This window comes from Phalacrocorax carbo, chromosome 7 (assembly GCF_963921805.1).
Source record: "Phalacrocorax carbo chromosome 7, bPhaCar2.1, whole genome shotgun sequence".
NCBI classification, from domain to species: Eukaryota; Metazoa; Chordata; class Aves; order Suliformes; family Phalacrocoracidae; genus Phalacrocorax; species Phalacrocorax carbo.
In genome coordinates, this window is record NC_087519.1 from 35856852 (window position 1) to 35881621 (window position 24770).

The 24770-nt window shown below is 38.7% G+C and overlaps 1 protein-coding gene across 5 annotated transcripts in view; it reads left to right on the plus strand.

Moving 5' to 3' along the window:
• RHBDD1 (rhomboid domain containing 1) overlaps positions 1–24770 on the plus strand; it is a 207007-nt gene that overhangs the window by 34430 nt on the left and 147807 nt on the right. The window contains exon 7 of one of the 5 annotated variants that reach the window (XM_064457400.1): positions 13646–16987. The exons of 3 other annotated variants lie outside the window; for them this stretch is intronic. In XM_064457400.1, the coding sequence (XP_064313470.1) occupies positions 13646–13734 (89 nt within the window). In that variant the 3' untranslated portion in view covers positions 13735–16987. Of the gene's footprint in view, positions 1–13645; positions 16988–19057; positions 21470–24770 lie in introns of those variants that run through there. One more of the 5 variants, XM_064457399.1, reaches the window with a different exon arrangement.

Here is a 24770-nt window from a genome sequence, read left to right on the forward strand (position 1 = left end):
GTGTGTGGAGAGCATTCCTTCAGATATCTGAAGGAAAATGTACTAAGAGAATGCTTTTGATGGATGAATCAACACTAGAAAATGTTGTCCAAACTGCCAGTATTTTGGGTTTTTTTGCCTTTTCTACTTCCGCTCCTGCCCGTTATTCAGGAGTTCTGTGTGCATCCTTTTCCTCTTGCCTATGAAACACTTCTACATACAGAAGAAAAGTAGTTCAATGGTTTATGATTAAAGCGAAGAGCTGTGTTGTGTTGTTAAAATATCATTGATACAAGCTCGTTTGGGATCCAAAGTACATTTATATAAAAGTTGCCTATGCAAATGAGCGAGACCGTGTTTCCCATTTCTCTCCTCTGCCTTTACTGAAAAGGTTCTGTCCATTGTTGCATACAAGATTGCCTAAGGTTTTGGGCTTGCCTGGTTGCAGCATTCCTGAGTTATAAGTTACAGGGATAAAAAGACAGACAGTGTTAATTTAAACACAGGGCTTCATTCCACGTGAGTGATAATGTGTTTGCACTTACCATCAATGTGAAAAATCATCAAAATAGAAAATACTGAAGCATTGTGACACTAGTACACTGAGAATAGTTTAGAACATAATTTCAGACTCAGTTTGACACCCTAATACGTAGTGCCTTTCAAGGATATTTTGCTCTGGTTTTGTCCTGGTATTGTTTACTTCTCTCTAATTTGCTGTGGATTATGGTACTGTGCTGAGATTACTATATTCAGTATTTAACATTCTGGAGGTGATGGCTCTCTTTTGCAGTGCAGCACATCTTTCATTCCTTCCATCAAATGCTTGATGCTGTATTGGGTATTTTTGGAAACACTGTCTGAAGGGTTAACTTCCTATGGTCTTCAGGCAACAAGATGACAGTGACATAGTTGTTCTTAGGTTCTAATTACGGCTACAAAAGATTTAGAAATCAGAATTTCAATAATGATTCATTTTTGCATTTAAAAAGTATACAGTACTAACACAAAGTATTTCTTCAGATTTTCATGCTAAAATGTATACAGAATGCTGATTTTTTTTCTTTCCTGTGACTTCCTAAATGTGCAAACATTTTTGAAGGTACTGCCAATGTAGATTTCTTTCGGAGGGTTTCCTTCTTGCAAAGGTTTCAACTGCCAAAGAAAATTAAAACAGAAAGAAAACACTTTATTAAAAGAAATAGTTAAATCTTTGACTGTAGCTAGAGATGTTTTTCTTAGATTCACACTACATCTATTATAAAAACATCGTTTGTATATGGAGGTAGGGGCTGTTCTTGGTATTTTAATCCAAGAGTCAGTGATACAAATTGGAGTCTTTTCACTGGCTTCAGTGGTCTCTGCATTTTTTTTTTTTTTCCCTCCCTCAGTAACTTTTTCCTTAAAGGAACAAATGTTGTTCCTTTCACAGTGGGTTTGGCAGGGTCACCTTGCTGGAGAACAGGCAGTTCTGCTTAACAGCTGTGGGCATAATTAGAAGAAGCTGTGTGTGGGCTACATAAAAGCAATCTCTTCCACGTCGGAGAAAGTGGTAGTTGCTGTGGACTGGCTCCAGTCTGCATGGGTGTCTCCATCCATCCATCTGGGTTTCTTAGTCTTGGCACTGGGAAATGGATATTGTTCAGATTTTCTTTGTTGTTGTGTGTCTGGGGATGCTTTCAGTGGTAAACTGAAGGTCAGTGACTGTTCCTAATCTTGGATTTGCCCACGATTTATTATTTTAACTCTTGTTTTATTATTGGATTAATTTTGTAGACTGGCTGTAGTTTACATTTTGTTCATAGGGACTATCTTAACAATTATGTTCTGAACCTTCTTCTGATGTCTGACTGAATAATTTTGTCATTTCTAGTAGTTTCAAGAGAACTATGTATCTCCATATTATGTCATGTTGGCAAACATCATGGCTACATCCTTGTGGTCCTAAGGCCATCTGTGTTCTGGCTTGCTTCTCCTATAATTTTTGTTTTCTATCTGAAGTCTCTAGCTTGCGTTTAAATCTGTAATTTTTCTGAGCATTACATAGATTCCCTGCTGATGTCAGTTTGCAGCTTCAGGATTATGCACAAAAGGAATATGCGGGAAAATTTTGTCTTTCATATTCAATCTAATATGACTGTGCGATCTTGTAGGCATACGTGAGCAAGCTCAGATTGCCCTGAAAGCTGGTTGGACATGAGCCAGCTCTGATCAAAAAGTCTTAGTTTCATAAGCTCAAGAAGTTTTGCAAATGCAGTTAGTTACATTTAGCAAGCTTAAGTACAGACAGATACGAACCTTTCTGCAAAGGGTTCATTAGACATCATAGACTCGGGTCTTTCAAATTGGTTCACAGTTAGAGCATTGCAAGGTGGTAGTGAATGTCTGCACTTGTTAAGTCTTTCAGTGACTCGACAGAGGATATGTAGTACTATTTATATCCTGTAGTACTTGAAAAGGTGTGTCTAACACCTAGGTTTGATGAATGTGAAAAAATTTAAATCTAGCTTTGAGTGTGTTTTTTCAAAGAGGAAAAAATGGTGATTCACATCAGCATAACCTGGTACTTTTTGTCCTTATTCATTCAAGTAATTACATAGCTTAAATGTTTACTCATTTTTTTTTAACACATTGCTATGACTAATGATACTATAAAGGATGAATAATGCATTTATTTAGTACTTTTTAAAAATCAACTTCATGTGAAGCAATGTTTGGATGAAATTTAGAATTTAGTTGAAAAAACCAAATAGCCAGTTGGGTTTCTGGATACCTTTGACAACAGTTTTGAATGGAAAAACAAGGCCCATTTGTCTTATTAAATAAAGGAATTACTCTTTGTAATTAAATAATTTGCAAAATTTATTTCTGATCCTGATGGTATTCAAGATTCTGGAGCTACTAAGAATCATTAGGTAGCACTTTTTTTCTTTTTCAGTTATTTGAAGATTAATATAAAGATTTCATTTTCATTTTTCACTTTAGTTCTTTAGATGAACAAGCTAATAACTAAATAAACAGAAATGTAAAATCCCTTACACAGCATGAGCGCAGGAGGAAATTTTTTATATATTAAAGCAGAAGCTGTCATCAGATTCTGATCTTAGGATCTGAGCAAGTGATCTCCATAGCTTTCTGGCTTACCTGTGGCAGTAAGCACATATTTCTTAATTCTTGTTATTTTAGTTCAAGTTTGGTGGTTTTTTTTTAATAGATGATAAATACAGATCTTAAGATGCGTTAATTATTTCAAATAGGGTCGTAAAGAGAAGTGTATTTAAGTTCTGGGTTTAAAAATTGTCATTTCTTAATGACCCTTGTAACACCAAACTTCAAGGAAATAATACCGGTTTAGTTGTCTTGAGAAATTTGATCCAGAAAAAACAAGGGAAATATTCAAAGAAAAATACAAATTAATACATAACATTGAAAGAGGAGGGGTCAAAGTGGAAAAATTGGCATAACTTCACAGTGCAGTATATACTTCAGAGGGATAAATTTGGGAGAAAATTGACTTAAACAAATTTAATATCCCTGTTCATAATAAGTTCTGTTTATTTTATTGGGATGATGCTCCGAGTACCATGCCATCTCAGGTAATGGCAGAATGGGCAAGGCCTTACAAAGAGATCTGGGTCAACTAGAGAGCTGGGCAATCACCAACCATATGAAATTTAACAAGAGCAAGTGCACCTGGGAAGGGGTAATCCTGGTTATATGTACAAACTGGGGGATGAGAGGCTGGAGAGCGGCCTTGTGGAAAGACATCTGGGGGTTTGGGTTACTGGCAAGTTGAATATGAGTCAACAGTATGCCCTGGCAGTCAAATGGGCCAACTGTGTCCTGGGGTGCATCAAGCACAGCATAGCTAGTTGGAGGGAAACGATTGTCCCACTCCACACTGCACTGGTGCGGCCCCACCTTGAGTACTGTGTGCAGTTTTGGGCACCTCAATATAAGAAGCACATCAAACTCTTAGAGTGTGGCCAGAGAAAGGAGGTCAAGAGGGTGAAAGGCCTTGAGGGTAGGACTTAAGAGGAGCACCTGAGGTCGCTTGGTTTGTTCAGTTTGGAGAAAAGAAGGCTGAGGGGCAGTCTACATCTTCCTCAAGCAAGGCAGCAGAAGGGGAGGTGCTGATCTCCTCTCTCTGGTGACCACCAATAGGACATGAGGAAATGGAATGAAGCTGCGTCAGGAGAAGTTCAGATTGGACATTAGGAAAAGGTTCTCCACCAAGAGGGTGGGCAGCCACTGGAACAGGCTCCCCAGGGATGTGGTCACAGCACCAAGCCTGTCAGAGTTCAAGGAGTGCCTGGAAAATGCTGTTAGTCATCTGGTTTGGCTTTAGGTAGTCCTATGAGGAGCAGGGAGTTGGACTTGTGACCATTATGGGTCTGCTCCAACTTGAGATATTCTGTGATTCTCTGAGGTTGCAGTAGACCAGAAAGGTGTACACATGGTGTTTATTTAGTGATGGAAGGAGCCAAGGTTTTATATAAGCCAGGCAGCTTAAATTTCCAGAAAAATGCACTATCAAAGCTTGGAAAAGTTACACGAAGGTAAGTCACAAGGCTGTATGGATTTGCTGTGACAGTCATAGCAGCCTAGTCACAGAATAGTCAGAGCAAACTAGTCTTAGTAAAGAAGTATAAGTTGTGTATATAAGGGAGAAACCGTATGAATTGGCCTGTGTGTGAAATCACTGCGGCTTTACTACTGTCTTGCACTGTATTCTAAAAATAAGCAATGGAAATATGGCATTGATTAAACTCTTAGGTGGATGTAAAATTAACTAGAAAAGCATGTGTTGAAGTATGGATTATATGCCATGATCTGCCTCTGTGCAGTTCTACTTTTATTTGTAATTTGGATGATGTAATGCAAGTACCTCCTGATACCAGCTCAGGAAGGCTGCAGAAACACTGGAACACAGGATGAGAATTAAGAATTATCTTGGCAAATTGGAAGGCTGTCTCAAAAAAGATGGAAGTAATGCTAGTAGGTATAACCAATGGCATCACATGGATGAACAGTGTCATGTTGTGTAACATTTGCCTCACAGTGAATCTGTGAATAGGCATGTTATCTGCAAACACATGCTTCTGTGCTGCTCAGTATTAATAAGACCTTAGATGTAGCACCGCATCAAGTTTTTAGCACTTTTTTTGGAAAGAGGATGGGAAGTATCTGAAGAGTCAGAGGGGAAAGGCAGTAAGAATTAAGTGGGGATCTAGAAAACACAGCTGAGAAGAACATACATGTGAGGAGACAGAGGGCAGTTGGTCTATCGAAGATATCTGTTAATACACAAATCTTCAATACATTAAAAGCTGCAAAGAGGAGGGAAATGTAAATTTATTACAGTTTATAAAACAAGAAATAAAGGTGTTATTTCGTCAGTGGGAATTTTAGTTAGATGTTAATAATGGTAAGTAATGAAATAAATTGGCAAAGAATTTTGTGGAACCTTCCTCCTGCAGGGGTTTTAAGGTTAAACAGAGGTTTCTCATGAATGTGACAAAGGTAACTGACTGATCAAGTCCAACCGTCAACCCAACACCACCATGCCTCCTAAACCATGCCCTGAAGTGCTACATATATACATCTTTTAAATACCTCCAGGGATGGTGACTCTACCACCTCTCTGGGCAGCCTGTTCCAGTGCCTGACCAGTCTCTCAGTGAAGAAATTTCTCCTAGTATCCAATTTAAACCTCCCCTGATGCAACTTGAGGCCATTTCCTCTTGCCCTATTGCTAGTTACTAGGGAGAAGAGGCCAACACCCACCTCGCTACAACCTCCTTTCAGGTAGTTGTAGAGAGCGATAACATCTCCCCTAAGCCTCCTCTTCTCCAGGCTAAACAACCCCAGTTCCTTCAGCTGCTCCTCATAAGACTTGCTCTCCAGACCCTTCACCAGCTTCGTTGCTCTTCTTTGGATGCACTCCAGCACATCAATGTCCCTCTTGTAGTGAGGGGCCCAAAACCGAACACAGTACTCGAGGTGCAGCCTCACCAGGGCCAAGTACAGGGGCACTATCACCTCCCTGCTCCTGCTGGCCACACTACTCCTGATACAAGCCAGGATGCTGTTGGCCCCCTTGCCCACCCAGGCACGCTGCTGGCTCACATTCAGCTGGCTTTCAACCAGCACCCCCAGGTCCTCCTCGGCTGGGCAGCTCTCCAGCCACTCTTCCGCAAGCCTGTAGTGTTGCATGGGGTTGTTGTGACCCAAGCACAGGACCTGGCACTTGGCCTTATTAAACCCCATACAACTGACCTGGTCCCATTGATCCAGCCTGTCCAGATCCCTCTGTAGAGCCTTCCTACCCTTGAGCAGATTCACACTCCTGCCTGTGCTGGTTTTGGCTGAGAAGGGGTTAATTCTCTTCAATGTCATGGTCAGGGACATTTCCAGCTTCCCGCGCTCTGCCGCATCGGCGGGAGGCTGGGAGGGGCGGGGCCACAGCTGGGGCGGCTGACCCCGACTGGCCAATGGCAGGTTCGTTCCATACCATGTGACTCCATGACCAGTATATTGAGGGGGGACAGTTTGCGGCTCGGGTCGGCGGGCGGCGAGCGGCTGCATCGTGTGTGGTTTGTTTTGGTGGTTCATTCCCCTCCTGCCTCCCTCCCCCACCTCCCACCGGGTTTCGTGCCTCTTCTTTTCCTTTCCATTGCATTTTTGTGTGTTTTTTTTAATTTTATTTTAATTATTAAACTGTTCTTATCTCAACCAATGAGCGTTACCCTTCTGATTCTCTCCCCCATCTACCAGTGGGGGAGTGAGCGAGCGACTGTATGCGGCTAAGTTGCCAGCTAAACCACGACACTGCCCAATTTGGTGTCATCTGCAGACTTACTGAGGGTGCACTCAATCCCTGTATCCAGATCATTGAGAAAGGTATTAAACAAGACTGGCCCCAAAACTGAGCCCTGGGGAACACCGCTTGTCACCAGCCACCAACTGAATTTAGCTCCGTTCCCCACAACTTGGCCATCCAGCCAGTTTTTTACCCAGCAAAAAGTGCACTTATCTAAGCCACGTGCCACCAGTTTCTCTAGGGGGATGCTGTAGGAGACAGTGTCAAAAGCTGTACTAAAGTCCAGGTAGGCAGCACCCACAGCCTTTCCCTCACCCACTATGCAGGTCATCTTGTCATAGCAGGGGATCAAGTTGGTCAGATAGGACCTGCCTTTCAGGAAGCCACCAAGGCAAAGGGTTCTGGAGTGGAGGATCCCACGGGGGGACCCTTCCAAAAGCAGCAAAACCATGGCAAAAATGCAGAAGCAAAAGGGCATGGAGAGGGAGGGTACCCCAGTCACCCACCCAGCAGGAAGGGGTGAGCTTTTGATGAGCGGCAGCTCTGGTGCAGCCTCCTCTTCTCCAGGCTAAACAACCCCAGTTCCTTCAGCCGCTCCTCATAAGACTTGCTCTCCAGACCCTTTACCAGCTTCGTTGCCCTCCTCTGGACACGCTCCAGCACCTCAATGTCCTTCTTGTAGTGAGGGGCCCAAAACTGAACACAGTGCTCAAGGTGTGGCCTCACCAGAGCTGAGTACAGGGGCACCATCACCTTCCTGCTTCTGCTGGCCACATTATTCCTGATACAAGCCAGGATGCTGTTGGCCCTCTTGCCCACCCAGGCACACTGCTGGCTCATGTTCAGCCAGCCTTTGAGGTTCTTTGTAGCTCTCGTTTCTATGGTTCTAGCAATAAATTATGCTTCATTTTACAATCAATTCAGTTTAAACTACAAATTATATATATATGATTTAGCTAAATAACTTGAAAGACCTGTCAACTTGGAAAAGAATTTTTAGAGGGTTTAATGACCAAGGAAGAGGAATACCATAGAACAGTGCAAGGCTATCTTGCTAGCAGCTGACTGCATTAAGCTGCAGGACAATATCTGAGGGAATGAGGAAGACACCAGCCACATTTTTTAAAACCAATTTAGTTGAACTAGTTTTTAAAACCAGTTTAGTCAAGCTATCAAAAGTGGAAAAGGGGGTGGTTTTCAGAAAAAAAGGGTAAGTCTCCTAGTGTGACTTTTATGTTGTCTTATGCTCATTTTTTACCAAGTCATCGTGCACATTAGCAATATCAAACCAGGGACTTTCTATTAAAGTATTTAATGTTAATCAGTGAAATGTAAGTATTTTTTTTTTTTTAACTGTTGAACAGGGGAGCCTTGTGTTCGGGTTTTTTGCTGGCCTTGTTATTAGGGTCCAGAAAGGACCAGAACTTCACTGTGAGCTTTACAATTCAGAAGCATTGAAGCAAGTACTGTAACATCACACAACAATATTTGCCAAGAATAAGCATTTTTTACACTGGTAAGGACATAACTTGTAACTTCATAATTGTAAGCAAATGCCTAGGGGTTATGAAATTTCATTTGCAGTTATTCCTTATTTTTGCCAGGACAAACTTTCAGACTTTTCAGTTCTCTCTTGCTTAACTCCTTATCCTGTTTGTTTTGTTCTTGCTCTACTCCTTGTCTTTACTCTCTTTACTTCACTGTATTTTTGACAGTGTCCTTTACTTGATCTGTGCAACTTACTGTTAAAAACAGTCCAGGAGAATACAATACAGGTCATGCGAATAGCAAAATAAATCACTTAAGTAATTTTATAAAGTAATGAATGTCTAAATATCATTTGGAGGATGGAATTGGAAAATATGTCTAAACACTGGTGAATACTCAATAACAAACCAACCAAGGGAAGAAATAGAGAAGAGTATGGAATAAAATGAGTTCTCCAATTCTGGTGTTTTTTCAGGGAAGGATGTACTACAGATGCTTGAAATAGATGAACATAAATTAAAGAAATAAGGGAAAGGATACTTTGCTATTTGCAGCTGAACAAAAGACTTCTAGATTATGATAAATATACAGCCTACCTGAAATTCTTCTTGTAACTCAAATTATTCTTAGCTTTCTTCTTACTACTCTGAAGAGGAATACATGTCTCTCTGCCTTAGCTTAAAGATAGGTTAAGTAGCATGTCTATACAGGACAATTTTTTTTTGAGTTGGCTAGCAAATCCCTTTTAATACTTAGGAATGAAAGATATATTCGATTTTTATGTATCAACCAATTTAAGTTTAATAATGAATTTAACCGTGTTTAGGATAATTAACATCTGGAGAATTATTAGATGGTTGGAAAATGCAGTGAGATTATTTTATGTCAACTCTCCTGAAGTATTTTCAGTATCCAGCTAAATGGTAGCTGGAGGTAGCTGTAAAACTAACCCCCTCAATTCTTTTCTGAAGGGCATCAAGTCCCGTGGTGGTCTATATCCTCTTACTTCTGCATTGCAGTGTTGATTATTTGTTGCAAATGCATGATTAGAGTGTACCATAAGCTTTTAGCTTATTCTGAGGCAGTGATTGATGGTCTCACTATCAAAATGTTACCAGTGTGCTTTTAACAACTTCTGTTACCTTAATAAGAGTTTGTTATTTTGGTGATATAGATACAGCAAAGATTGAGACTTTGAGGCATGATTAAAAATAATAATAATTTTAAAATCCTAATGTATGAAAGGGTTAAGATGCCCATATTAAGTCCTAGCCATCTCTTCTAACCAAAACAAATTATCACACCTTTTGGAGGGAATGGTTTTGTGTGTTTCGCAATCTTATCACCTCTCCTTTTAAAGAGAGAGAGACTCTGCGTTCAAGGTTGATCTTGCTTGCTCTTCTAACAATCCAGTTGTATCTGAATTCATTGTATATTCTTTTGCTTCTAACTTCATTAGCCACATCTAATTTACTGGTAATTTGATTTTTCATTTGTCAGCCATTCCAAAGCACAGACAGAAACAGTAGTTAGACTTCCGTTTCTCTTCATCAGTTTGTTATGTTCAAGTCTGTAGATGAGGAATGTTGGCACCAGCACCAGGAAGAATAGCTTGCTTCATAGCATGACAAAATTCTTTCATACATTGACAGAAACTTAAAGGGCAGTGTTAGAAACAATAGCATAGGGTGTTAAATGTGGTCTGTTTGGAGCTGAGTAGGAAAAAAAATGGACAGTGGTAAATGCTAAAAGCCAAATCTGTCAGACTGTGTAGCATGTCTGCTTTTTGCAGGGGGAAGGAGATGAGAATAAAAGCAGATTTGCCATTTTATAGGTTTTTTTTTTTCAATTGTAGTTCCTGTCTGGTTTCTAGTGCAACATAAAACAGTGAAAGGGCTGCTGTGGGTGTTTTGTTTGCCTCAGCTCTTTCTGGAAGCCTTCTAGTCCTTCTAAAGTGAGAGGAGGAAAAATGGTATTGCATGTGCACTGCCTCTCCTTAGGATTCTCTGTATAATTCAATAAAGCAGAAGGTAGTTGGTTAAACTAACCTTAAGACTTGACTTATGAATTAGCTGGAAGATACAAAAGAACTGTAGCAGCACTCGGCATTTAACTCTGGCTTCTCCTTGCCCTCCAGATTACTTCTTCCAATTCCATATGCATCAAAAATATCTGGTTGATTATGCATAAAAATTATATGTTTGGATGTTTATAAATTAAGAGAACTCCCATTTTCTCAAATAGAACATTTTAAACATTGGTATTTTGTATTAAAAAGCAGGGTAATTCAGGTGTATACCACAGAGATGGCAATGTAGTACATTGTATGTAATCTGTATCATGCCCAAGAACAGTTCGTGAACTTCCATTATATCCTGGTATTATATCAGTTAGTAGAGCTATACTATTTATGGAGGAATACATTCTGTGAAACTGGTATAAATGAAATCCAAGCAAGTGTTCAAGTTGTTGTGACATTTGATCAAATATTTTCAAACCACTGTTGCATAGTAGTGTTAACAAATAAACTATAAATCTTTCACACCTATTGTAACAATTTAAAAATGTTTCTTGAAGGATGTCATTCTGGGATGTCCAGAGGACATCAACAGCACTTCTCTTGAGGAGGACTGTACTGGAGGGTGTCATATGTGATCATCTTCCTATACACTTCTCTCATATTTCCATTCTTTTAATTTCAGGAAAGAAAAGTAACCTTTGTTTGGGGAGCCACAGGAAGGTTACCGAAGGGTAGAGAGACAGATGCTGTATACTGTTTATTTCCTAGAAGAAAGGTTTGAAGGGACTGAAAAAGCATTCTAGGTTTGGTGACTAAGCAAGCTATTTTTAGACTCAAAACAGTTCCTAGAAAAAGGATTGGAAGGACTTGCCAGCTCTGTGAGTTCTTGGGCCAATGAATGCAGCATTTCTCTTGCTCCTTTGACAGTGACATAGGTACAGATGCTGGCAATCTGCTCTGTAATCAAACAACATGATAATACAGAAGATGTAGCGAAGCAATTATGCTGCATAAAATGGTGATGTCTGCATGAGATGATCCTAACAGTCCTGCATTTGTGAGGACTTAAGCTAACAGTCTTTGAGCAAGTTGTTGGCTGCAGAAAACATTGTTTCAAGAAAAAGAAAAGGAAATCCTACAGTGAGTTTGCTGTGAACTATTACATAATATGTGAACCTCGTTTCTGCTGAGTGTAGACTTCCTCTCTCTCACACTTTCAAAGGCTGGTAAAATCAAAGCCAGGATTATCTTTGTGTATGCTTGGACATGAAATGCTTGTATCTGAGGCACCTGTTAAGCGCTCTCCTCTTGGCACCGACAAGTCTATTCATCCAGATCAGGGCTCTTCTGCATTTTAGTTGGCTGTATGCTCCTTACTGTGTTGAAAAGAGATTATCGCTTGTTTGTGATAATCTTCTACAACAAAGGTTCTACAAAAGTGAGAGATTTTTGGAAGTTAGAAATGTTTGTTCTTTGTATGGGTATGTGTTTGTATAGGGTTATTTTTGGTATGGGTACCACATTCACTAGTGCTGTTCAACTGACATAGTCTAGATTCTTCTTTAACACAACTAAAGCTAGCATGAAAAAGAAATACAGACATACTGCTTTGTAATATCGTTGTAACTTATTTGCTATGCTCACTTTCTTTTATCTAGCCGCATCAGTATTTATCAAGGACCTAACTGCATATTTCTAGCAGTCGGACTTTCACAGTTTGGTAGCTTGATAAATTCTTCCTGAAGCTTACGGAAACTGTTGCAAATCCTAGTATCTAACCTAAAACTAAGGCCATTACTTCGGAGAGGAGGAAAAATGAAGTGAGTGTGTTTGATACAACACTTCTGTGCCTTGCACTACAAGCAGAACTAAAACCCCACAAGGAGGTTTTCGTCTGTTTGGCTCACCCGGTAAGATGACCAGTTGATTTTTCTTCCTTATGCCAGATTTCATGCAGAGGAGCAAAAAATGCACACTTCACACACATTCTACAGGTATTATTACTACACTGACAAGATGGCATGTTTCAAATTGTCTTTACATCTGATCTTGATGATTAGAGGGCAGCATATAGGTGAAGACTAAATGGATGGCTCATTTTCACTGCCAGCTGTCTGCGTAAGTTTTGCTTTGCTGTTGAACAAGGCTAGCTGTGCCACAGCTGCATCAGTTTCTGGTGTTTCTGTGAAATCTGTATGCTGCTTTGTGTAGTGGTCTGCTTGCATTTGCAGTGAGTTTGGCTGGAGGTTCACGTGTCACATTCAGAAGAGCAGTTCTGAATTATCTGTTAGAATGATGTAGCTAGAACTTCTATTTCCAATGATGTCAAGGATGTCCTTTCACCTCTGTGCTTTCTTTGGGAAACAGGAGTTGTCTTTGGTTTTGGGGTTTGTTTGGTTTGGGGTTTTTTTGCCATTTACACTGAAATATTCTAAGTGGTGAATTGTTGTCAGTAATGATGTTCGTTTTTTCACCTCTTCCTGTCTGGTCTTCTGTGTCATGCATCTGGTAACTGTATCGTAGTATTTGAAGTGCTGAGAATGTATGAAAAAAATCTGGAGATGGGGACTTTGAGCTGATCACTGTTACAGTGAAAAGCCTCAAAGAGTGTGTTGTGTGTGTCCAAGGGTGACAGCATTGTATTGCAGATGCATAAAATGAGAAAAACACTAGGCAAATTTTACTTGATAACAAGATAGGCAAAATTTAGAGGATTCTTGTATAGAAGATAGCTGCGTTAGCTGTTCAGCTCAGGGTTAAGATGTTGGTTATGCAGTTGGTCTTTGTCAGTACAGACATTCTGCTGCAAAGCACTGTACACAATAGCAAGTTAAGTTCTGAATTTAGGACTGGCTTAGTAAAGAAAAAAGTATATATGTATTCCAGTGGCTTTCACTTTGCTTTCCTTTTGAAACCTGATGGGACAGAAACTCCTAGTTGCTGGTAAATAATCCCTGGGTTTCAAACCAGCCAGACAATCAACAACTCTATAATATTCAGTGCAGCAGCTTCTCTAGAGCCCATCTGTTTCAAAATAACCCTAATTCTGCTTACAAGGCGGAATGCTTTGTTGGCTGGAGTTCATTCTAATCTCGGTGGCGGCCCGTGTGGCTCCGGTGCCATCTGCTGGGTGAGTGGGCGATGGCCCCGGGCCCCGCAGGAGCACCGACCCAGCGCCTGCCTCCGCCCCGCTGAAATGCAGTGCAAGGGTCTAAGATCTCATCCGATAATCATCATCTTGCTTGCTAATGAAGTCTTATATGCACGATTAAAAGTGTTAATTTAATATTGCAAGCTAATATGTGCCCTGTCTCCTTTTGTTTCTTTTCTTGAAGGAGGAGAGAAACGGCCCAGTTGCAGCTGTCATCTTGGCCATTCTTTGCTAAAACCTATGGATCTGCAAGGGTTAAGTTGTATTATTTGACTATGAAATTGCTCCTCAAGCATCTCTCTCCCAATTGCTTAAAGCAATTCAGCATTTAATACCCTCAAATTTCTTTGCTTTTCACTACAGGATGATTAGATCTTTCAAAACGATGCTTTAAGTATGCAACTCTGGAAAAGATAAGGCATAAGCCTAGATAGGATCAGCTCATGCCTCTTTGCTGACATCTGTTCTGTTTCTGACATTTGTTTTTCTGACTAGAATTAGTTTCTGGTGGGTAGGGCACTTCTGGAGATTGACCATGTTAGTGATTTGGTATAATGTGAGCTGTGAAGGTCCACAGTAGAAACTCCTGCAGTTTGTCCAGTAGTGATAGCTGCCTGTGCTTTAACATCCATAGCATAATGAAGAATAAAATAAAAAAGTCTTGAATTTTCTGTTGTGATCATGCCTTATTGTTTTCAAATATACCATGCATTGGGTATAGCAACAGAAGCCAAAATTTTTTAATATTAAAATTTTCATCAATCTTTCCTTTTAACAAAATAAATGTGCTTTAACTGAAGAATGAACAAGAAAAACAATCTATTGCTCTCCTGATTGTCCTATAAAAGTACTCAATGTGATACTTAATTTGTACTTAATTTGAAATTATCTTTTACTTGGCAAATGACCTGTTACAAGTGAGGTGAACTATTTAACATCAGTTCAGTGATGAAATGGAAGTTCAGGGTTTACTTCATAAATGTGTCAACTGTGAATCCAAAAGGTAAACTGAAACATTTATTAGTTTCCTTCTGCTATCATGAGTCTCTAAGGAAGTTTTGGGCATTATCAGCTGTTGTAAGTCAGTAGTGTCCAGAACTGCATGAGAACAGAACTGAAATATGTGTACTGCAGAGTTAAGTCTTTCCTTTGAAAGACTTGTATCCAGCAAGACAGTCTTAACTCCTTGTATTTATTGTTGATTGAGTTTGGTCTCTGTGTAGAATTTAGAATATATTTTCTTGTTCTAAACCAGAAATATCATTCAATAAGGTCTTGATAGGCAATGAGTATCTGCTGTGTCAGAATTTCAGGAATTTCAGAATTGACATAGTTGTTTGTTTGCCATCTGTTAATTATAAAAATTAAAGCAGATAATGGAATTTATTGTATGAACCAGAAGTTTTTTCTTAGGAATCAGAAGAACCAATATTGTGTGAATTTTCATTGCAAAGTCTCCAATATCCAATAAGGTATGGCTAACAGTCTCATATAAAGATACGGTTTTTTCTTTCTACCTTAGCAGATTGGGCAGCTGCATTTTTTTTTAAATGGCTGTTGAACATGCCAGTAATTTGTTTCCAAAACTTGGAATTTGAATAGAACCAAGAGAGTATTATAAACTCTTTCTTGAAGGATTCCCCTGGTTAACTGTATCTTTTTGAATTGAGAAGACTTCTGCTCAGTAGTTCTTATTTTTCTGTATTGTTTAAATCCAAGAAAAATGGTGCAAATTTGAGTAACAATCTGCAAATCTGTGTTGGGTTTTTTAACTACGAAAAATGGTCTCATGGGTCAGCTTAAAGTGTTTTTCAGTTATCTTTCCAAAACTGTTGTTACAGTAACTGTAACAAGCAGTTCCTCATGTAAATCTTGATGTAGGTCAGCAGCTGAAGGAGAACCAGGGAGCAAGGACAGGACGGGCAAACGCACTCAGTGTCAGCACTGGCAGTCCAAGCTGATGAGCTGTGAGCGACTGCTCTTCTGAGTGCAAAACATTCACAGTTTTCTCAACTGAGAGATGCTTGCTTATTCATAGTGGGGTTAAAAAAAACATTAAAAAAGGGAGGACAATCAGTGTTGTCACCTTCATTTCAGGCTGTGTGTCTGATTAATCAAATATCTGATTTTGATGTGCTGAGTAACCTTTGGACCAGTGCTTAATGCATTATACATTATGTCTGTCGGGGACTGTAGGTTCAGAATAACGTGCTGTAATGCCTAACTGTAGCAAGTATTTTAGGCATGATTAAGCATATTTATTTAACACGAGTGAAAATGTTTAAGGTTCTTAAAGCTTTGTTTATATTACACTAATACAGGTTTAGTTAAACTGGTTGCCGTTAGTGATTTTCTTGTTTTGGTCCAAAATTCTATAATAGTAAACTTTGATAACAAAAACCCCACACACAGAGTGACAGGAGTCTCAGTCTTCCGTATTCACAGAACACAGCTGTAGTTCACAATAAAATGAATTTAAAAACATGCTATATAAGTTTAGTGTTTGTTCTTTTTTGTGCTATATCCTTTGATTTTGTCTATCATCTGCAGTTATTGCTGTTTTTTAAATACTTTAAATACAGTCTTAAAGTCTATTAGCCTTGAAGTTTTTTGCTGGTATGTTGAAAAGATTGTGTTCAGTGTTTGCATAGAAGTCCAGGTGTTGTTTCAGTAGTAACAGTAGCCTAATTACCATTTCTGAACACTGTGGTTTATAAATATTTTGGTTAGATAAAGGTGTTATTGCATTAATATTTTCATTGTAATTTAAAAAGTAAAGGTGTAGGGGAACTATTTTGGGGAACTACTTTGGGTAACAGGATAATTTAAATATATACATACATATATAAATACATGTATTTAAGCCTTCACATTCAGACAACTTCACTCCTCACCATATTGTCTGATATAAAATAATGTATTTTCTTGAACCTAAACCTCTTCAAAATGCATTGTCAGTCTTTTATTTTTGGGTCAACATGTAAAGGAGCATTTTGCAACTTTCTTGTAACATCTCTTCCTATTCCTGGTGATTTATTAAAGCACATTTATATTTGAAGTGTAGAGTGTATTTTATGGGAATTCTGCCAGTACTAGTCTTAAATGTATAAGTGGTATCTGATTTCTTAAATAAAAACCAACCAAAGGTCCTATATAGAAAAACAAACATTTTAATGAGCAACCTTGATAATTGACAATGTCACTACAGAAAAGGATTTTTTAAAAACACAGATGTTATCTTAATTATGATGATTAAAAAACAAATACATCAAACTTCAGCATTACAATGCAGTTTTACCCTGTGTGCTGCAGCCATTTGTATGATGAGGGTCCTGACCATATTATTCTTCATATATAAAAATTTGTCTTTCAGCTATTGTTAATATTTATATTTAAAATATACTTATCAAAAGTCAAAATATGAAGAAAATATTAGGCATTTTAATTGGTGTTATATATAATATTAACAACACCATGAAATGCCCTTAACTTGATTTTCTTTTCTATTTATTCACCCCAGATATTACATACCATAAAAAAAAAAATCAGTGATTTTTGACATACATTTTCTTGTCATGACAACATAAATATTGTTGAGAGTGTTATCATGAAGTCAGTGTTGTTTAACAATTTCTTTAGAGATGATGAATAAGAAATACATACATATTCATTCATAAATGTTTACTTTAAAAGATTTACTGAGCTTTCTTAGGCTTCCTAACTTTTTTGTCTAGACATATTTCTGCACTATTATGAAAGGTTCTGATGTCTACTGACCACCTTGCTTTATGCCTTCCAATTTCAAGCTATTGGGTTTTTAATTTCTAAATGAATGTTCATTGGGTTACAAAATATTATAAGCCAGTGGTTTTTTTCAGCTTGCAGTCAATAGGACACAGTAAAACAACTATGTGCCTTTTCTTTTCAAGTAAACCTTCTTGTATAAGAAACAAAGTAAAATGAGGGAAAATAAATGTAGTAAATGAAAATTCAGTTCAGCTGATTTTTTTCATTAATGAACACTGTTCTGTCCATGCTGCAGATTATATTAACTAATTCTTTTTTTCTTAGACAAGGAGATTGCTCTTGGATTAAAAAAAAAAAGAAAAATTGAGAAACATTGCAGTTCATGTTACCTGTGCCAAGCTCTGACTTCCAATACGTTAGTTTTCTATAATATTTTGAATATTTGTCAAATAATGGTGTAGTGTTTTCAGAGGCAGAGTAACAACTTAAATATGTTCAATTTTGTCTCTAGCAAGTTGAGACACAGGGACAAGCTGAAGATAAAATACTAAAATATACATGAAATTAATTTCCTGTATGTTAATAGGAATTTGAAAAATCCTTTTAAACAGGGCATCTCATTTTATAAGCATTTGTGTTAGCATTGCTGCCTGGCAGAGTTTGAGCAGTTATAGTTATCTCCAGAAGTGTTTTCCAAGAGTTTGACTTCTTGGCAAACACAAAAAGAAAATTATGAACATGTTCTAATATTTTCACAAAATCATACATTTATGGGTGAGTACTCCACAAACCGAGATGTTTTTGTAATTGGATCAGAAACTTAACAGAGCCTCTTCATAAGTGGGGCTTCCTGACTTTGTGTCATATAAACAGGCCTTATGTGTTTGCTACATGTAATTTCTGATAGAGGATACAGCTGTATTTGAAATTCATCTTGAAAATTAATATAGTAGTACAATACTTACCTTTAGTTTTCCATATTCACTTTTGCTAATTTAAATGAGATCCGGAGGTGGAAGTTTAAAAAATACTGAATATTACAGAGGCTGTTGTGTTATCTTCAAAGCTAATTTGCTTATCCCTATCGCTGTACCTATGCTCAGAAGGCAGTCTCTCTTTCCCGCCCCCCCCCCCGAGCTATTCAGTTGAGGTGGTGCGTAACCACAACTTTTTAATCGTTTCTTTGCTCAGTGACTTAATGTGAATTCTGAAGAGTTGCTGGAATAGCCTGTTCTTGTCTTCTCTTGGGGTGCCAGGGCAGAGAACCTTCAGTCTTGGCGTGCTATTTCTGCTCAGATTGATTTGCTTACAGCTCTCTCTAGTGGAGCTGCCATGTGTAGTTTATTTCTGAAATTGCTTTCTGCCAACTAAGGACGGGAGTTGTATGTGCGTCTGGTATGGGTCAGCAGATGTTGGACTGCGATACTAAAAGCAAAACCAAAAGCTTATTTTGCCAGAAGTAACTACTGAGGACATTTAAATAGTTTAACAATCTGCAGCTTCCTGTATAAAATAGCAGTTGTGAAAAACATGAACTCCCAGGTTAATACTTGTTAGATGTTCGGGTGTTCTTTTGATTGTGGTTTGTTGGGTTGGGTTTTGTGTTTTGTGGGGTTTTTTGTTTTGATTTTGGGTTTGGTGTTGGTTTTTGTGTTGTTGGTTTTTTTGTGTTGTTTTTCTTTTTTTCAACGTCTTTAAGAGCAGTTGCTGGAAATTGTGAAACCATTGGAATTGGAAACATTCAACTCTCCGCTTCCTTTGTGTTGTGATGCTTTGGATTACAGGATATATGTGCATTTTTCTCATATTAGAGAACAAAATAACAGTTGTTTTTCATTGTGTCTTGTAGATTTTGGTGGAGCAACGTATAATAATGAGCGGCGACCATATGGCTTTTGGTTTCCACCTGAGCAGCATTCAGAAGAGGAAATAAGGAGGCAAAGGCTTCGTAGGTTTGAGAGACGATGAAGTTGGCAGGTGTTGATGTAAATTGTAAAGTGCTATTCAGAGTTACCAAAATATTTGCAGATGTATTTGTAATAAGCAGATTTGTTTGTAGTATTTTTCCTATTTTTTTACTACTAGTTGCAAAACTGCAGAGGATTTTGTAAGTTAAAGCTCAAAATTGGAGCTTGATAAAAAGGGTAAGATAGGAAACGAAATGGGATGTTCAGCAGTCTTCATCTTAATGCACCTTAAATATGGAAGAAGACATGTCTTTACCAAACTGTCTTTTTTTTCTTAAGTTCTTTTGTGTAGCTTCGAAAATTCCTTGGCTTTTTGACTGCTGGTATTCTCAGACAAGAGGTTTTCTTCATCCATCACAGATGAAAAAAAAGTTACCTTTTTTTTTAGTACAATTGTAAAACTATGCAATTTTTCCTTACAAACTTATCTCTATTTGTCTATGATGACCAACTCTTTTAGGAATTGAAAAGATTGCTTTGAGGACAACAGCTAGATCATATGAGTCTAGGTGTAAGCTTTTCAGTGTTCTTGCAAACTGTGAGAAATAGTTGTAGCTATCCTTGCCCTAAGGAATTATTTAATACAAACTTAAGTATTGCAGTCTTCCTTAAAATATGCCATGTCATCTAGAGCTTGTATGGGATAAAAATGAGTTGCAACTACTTCTTATTTCCTAAAGTCTTTCTTAATATTTATGCTTTAAATAAAATGCTTCCCTTTAGAGTTGACATAATTTGTTAGGAGTTTTATGGAAAGGAAGGTATATACACCATACAAAGAGTATATTTATTTAGTAACTTATACTATTTCAAAGCATTTTCCTTTTTAGGAAGGCTTGGGAATTGTATCATGTATATGCTGTTCATGCAGCTTTAGAAATTCTGCTACTTCTCTATATGTATCTCATTTGATGTCCAGTATCAGCAGTAAGAGTTTGCAGACTTGTGGAGATCTTGCCTAAATGTAGGCTACGTTGAATTCTTCACTTTCTGGAAAGAATTTCTCTACCCAACTCTAGAGTAGTTGATCGGAGACCAGAGAGCTCAGCTGTCACTTTGGACAGACCCTCCACTCGCTCCTTGTCACACAGTGGCTGTCCTGCTTGTGGCACATCTGCCTGCTCAGTAATGTTAACTACTGAACCTGAAGGTTTTTTGTTCTAGTATTGCTCAAAAATTACTCATTGCCTAGGCTTTTTTTCCTTCTAATAGCAGAAATTCTTCTGAAATTTGGGACATTCCTCTAACTTCTTAGTCCTGGAGAAGTGTGATTGCACAAGAATAATTTGATTATTGGCCTTTGGCACAGAACTGTTGGAATCTCTTCAGCACTAATTTAGTAGAGCATTAGGATGAGCAATTTAATGGTTTCTTTTCAGGTACATGTGATCACCAATCTGTGCTTTATGAAGTCCACTTCTCCATGGAGTATAGTTTGAATGTAGAAACATAGTGCTCTATTTTTCATAGAGAAAAAAGTCCTGAAACTATTTTTTTACTATGTTCTTTGAATAAACAATACACCTTCTGGTTGTAACTAAGCTTTTGTTTGCTGAAAAATGCACAAGATATTCGTTCTCTCCTGTGCCATTCTCCCTTTCACCATCCTTCTTATACCCATTGTTGATTTTTATGCCAAGAAGCAGCACAATATTGTTACACCAGATATGTGGCTCAAGGTTCTGAGAGCCAAAAGACACGACTGCAATGTGACTTTGGATTTACTCGTTCATGTAATGAAAGAACACTGTTAATATTATGCAAAGTGTTTCCTGGCAGATTCTAAGACACTTAATACAGAAGGAATGCTACTTTTTGTAATAGCCTTGTTCTTGGTTGTTTTTCCATATATGAAGTAGCCATAGAATAAAATAGCAGATACTCTTAGACAACTTTTCTATTGTCACTAAAAACAGGTATAAAAAACTGCATAGTTTGCATATTTTTCTCAGTGGGTAATAATTGCGTGTAAATGAAGGGGAAGTCTGAGCAACCAATGCTACTAATCTTTTAATGCTCTGGTCAAAAGTTTCAGTGTAACTTACTGTGTCTGTTAAGCTCTGTTATTTTAATTATTCAAAACCACTGGATTAGCCACTAGACAGTTGCAAAAAAGTACTGAAGTAAAATCAAAAACATTATTACAGTTTTAAAAGCACTTATTTTTGTGAAGTGAGGGTAGAAATACTCGCCATTACATATTTACAAAAATTTTCAGTACTAATAATTGTTCAGCTGTTTTGACTTTTTTGTATAAAAAACTGAAATAAATATTTTTTTAATTTAAAACTGTCTTTTTTCATTATAGTAATTAATAAAGCATAGATTTTAAATTATAGATTTGCCGAATTATAGAGCTGTTAGAAATGAAGACTTGTGGTGCTGAGGGGGCAGATTGATTATGTCAGGACTAATATTGTTTCTTTTGAATTTAGTGGAAGTTTTGGGATTGGATTATTGGAAAGTTCTGGTACTTGAAGTATTTTGGAAAGTTTATTAACAGAATGATTCCTTAGCAGGATTTTTATCATTAAAAAAACCCCATCAGTTTAGGTTTCAGAGCACTGATGACGGTAGATATAAGTTGCAGATGAATTCCTAACATATGCTCCGTTGCACTTTATCTCTCAGGGACAAAAATTGCAGACAATCTACATAGATGAGTATTCCACATTGCATATTTTCTGACACTGTTTAGTGCCTGACTGACTAAAAGCAATTTTGTATAAAATATTTTAGCATCTGAAATTTGATTCCTTTGTTGCAGGAGCTGTGATTTCTTGTCAATTTTCTGTACTTCCTTTAAACTCTGTGGTCAGGTACCATGTAAGAAATTCCACCCCCTTAATTAATCCTGATCAGCAGAATTGTTAACAGGCTCATTCTTGAAATTTAATGGTTGAATGACCAAACATATTACTGCTAATAGATAGAGGTTTCTTGCAGTCCAGAATTAAGATGTGGTGAAAGAACAGTATGTTTAACTTTTAAAATTCTTCTCTGTCTTCAGCCTTGTCTTTAAACACAGGAAAATTCTTGTGTACTTATGCTTTTTCCTGACAGTACCACTTTTCCTGAGGGGGGAAAAATGTCCTTTAAAATACTGAGAAAACAGTGTTCATACATGTTCCACCCCACAGCAGGACAGATTGTGCTAGGTGAGTGTAGGTGGTAATAGCATTCTCAATACAGGCTGCAAACAAGATCAAAATCTGTCCTGCCTTGCTTAAAATTGACATCTTAGTGATAGGGGAAGTGTTTAGGGGGAGAGCATGTCGATTCTGCTGTACCAGCCTCCTCTCTGGGAAATTTTTCTGCCTGAAGCTTGATTTACCATGCCTACTTTCAAACCAGGTTTGCTTGCTTGTTTGTGAAAATCAAACCCGAAATTTTCATGGTCCATTTTTAAAGAAGTTTGGCTAATGTCACCTTGTTTATTTTCACGTATCCCTTTAGAATCACTCCAAGGACTCCATTGGTATGAAGGGTTAGTAGGTGACAGGGAAGGGACTGGCCACTTCAGAACAGTTTTGCCATTAGGTTTTTTGGTTTGGTTTTATTTGAAAGTGAACAAGAGAATTTAACTCATCGTTAGATATAATTTGTTCGTACCATGTACACGCAGACAAGAGAAAAAGAGGCTAAATATGGGTCCATTAAATTAGGGGATCGGGCTCAGCCAGCATGGGTTTATGAAAGGGGGGACCTGCCTCACTAACCTGGTCTCCTTCTGTGATAAGGTGGCCTACTTAGTGGATGAGGGGAAGGCTGTGGATGTTGTCTACTTGGACTTTAGTAAGGCCTTTGACACTGTCTCCCACAGCATTCTCCTGGAGAAGCTGGCTGCTCACGGATGGGACAAGTGCACTCTGCACTGGGTTAAAAACTGGCTGGACGGCCAAGCCCAGAGAGTGGTGGTGAATGGAGTCAAATCCAGTTGGTGGCCAGTCATGAGTGGTGTTCCCCAGGGCTCAGTGTTGGGGCCGGTCCTGTCCAATATCTTCACCGATGATCTGGGTGAGGGGATTGAGCGCACCTTCAGTAAGTTTGCGGATGGCACCAAGCTGGGTGGAAGTGTTGATCTGCTGGAGGGCAGGAAGGCCCTACAGAGGGACCTGGACAGGCTGGATCGTTGGGCTGGAGCCAACAGTATGAGATTCAACAAGGCTAAGTGCCGGATCCGCACTTGGGTCACAACAACCCCATGCAACGCTACAGGCTTGGGGAGGAGTGGCTGGAGAGCTGCCTGGAGGAAAAGGACCTGGGGGTGTTGATTGACAGCTGGCTGAACATGAGCCAGCAGTGTGCTCAGGCGGCCAAGGCCCATGGCATCCTGGCTTGTATCAGGAATAGTGTGGTGAGCAGGAGCAGGGCAGTGATAGTGCCCCTGTACTCAGCCCTGGTGAGGCTGCACCTCAAGTACTGTCTTCAGTTTTGGGCCCCTCACTACAAGGAGGACATTGAGGTGCTGGAGCATGTCCAGAGAAGGGCAACGAAGCTGGTGAAGGGTCTAGAGAACAAGCCTTATGAGGAGCGGCTGAGGGAGCTGGGGTTGTTTAGCCTGGAGAAGAGGAGGCTGAGGGGAGACCTTATTGCTCTCTACAACTACCTGGAAGGAGGTTGTAGCGAGGCGGGGGTCGGTCTCTTCTCCCTAGTAACTAGCAATAGGGCAAGAGGAAATGGCCTCAAGTTGCATCAGGGGAGGTTTAAATTGGATACTAGGAGAAAATTCTTCACTGAGAGACTGGTCAGGCATTGGCACAGGCTGCCCAGGGAGGTGGTTGAATCTCCATCCCTGGAGGTACTGAAAAGAAGGGTAGATGTGGTGCTTGAGGATATGGTTTAGTGGTGGACTTGGCAGTGACAGGTTAGTGGTTGGACTCGATCTTAAGGGTCTTTTCCAACCTTAACGATTTGATGATTCTATGATTCTATATAAAAGTCTGTGGAATAGTGATGTGTCTAGGGAGAAAAGGAAATTCTTTATTAAAACAGACCTTACTAGGAGACTATTTTGACTGAGCTGAAGAAAGTCCCAGTTTTGATAGCTTTTATGCTAAAAAACGAGAAGAGAGGAAAGAGAGCATACCCAATAGAGGTAAAGTCTTTGTATCAACAGTCTTTGTGGCAGACATCTTAGTTTTTGTTGATATATATATATATATATATGTATTAAGGAGCGTAAACTGCAGATGATAGAGCAAAGCAGCTGTGAGCATTGTTAGTCCAAGAGCACTATCCTGACTAAATGAAAGCAAAATGACTTGCCTTTTCTCCCATGTAATGATTACATGATTGGAAATGTTCCCAGGGCAAAAGTAACTTTCTTTTGTTATCCATTGCTCTCTTTAATTATGATACCCATATATGCTAAGTGTATATAACTGTTACATATAAAAACAAAGAACTGTTGAACCTTTAAACTTCCTGCTTGTGTCTAGAACATGGAATGTAACAGGTGTACAACGTCTGAAGATTGCACGGCAAATATGAGTGAAACTTGAATGAACAGCTTGAAAAACAGTTTAGGCACCACTGCCTTTTCTGTTGTGATGTGATGGGAATGGGTGTTGCAGTTCATTTTCACTTCTGATT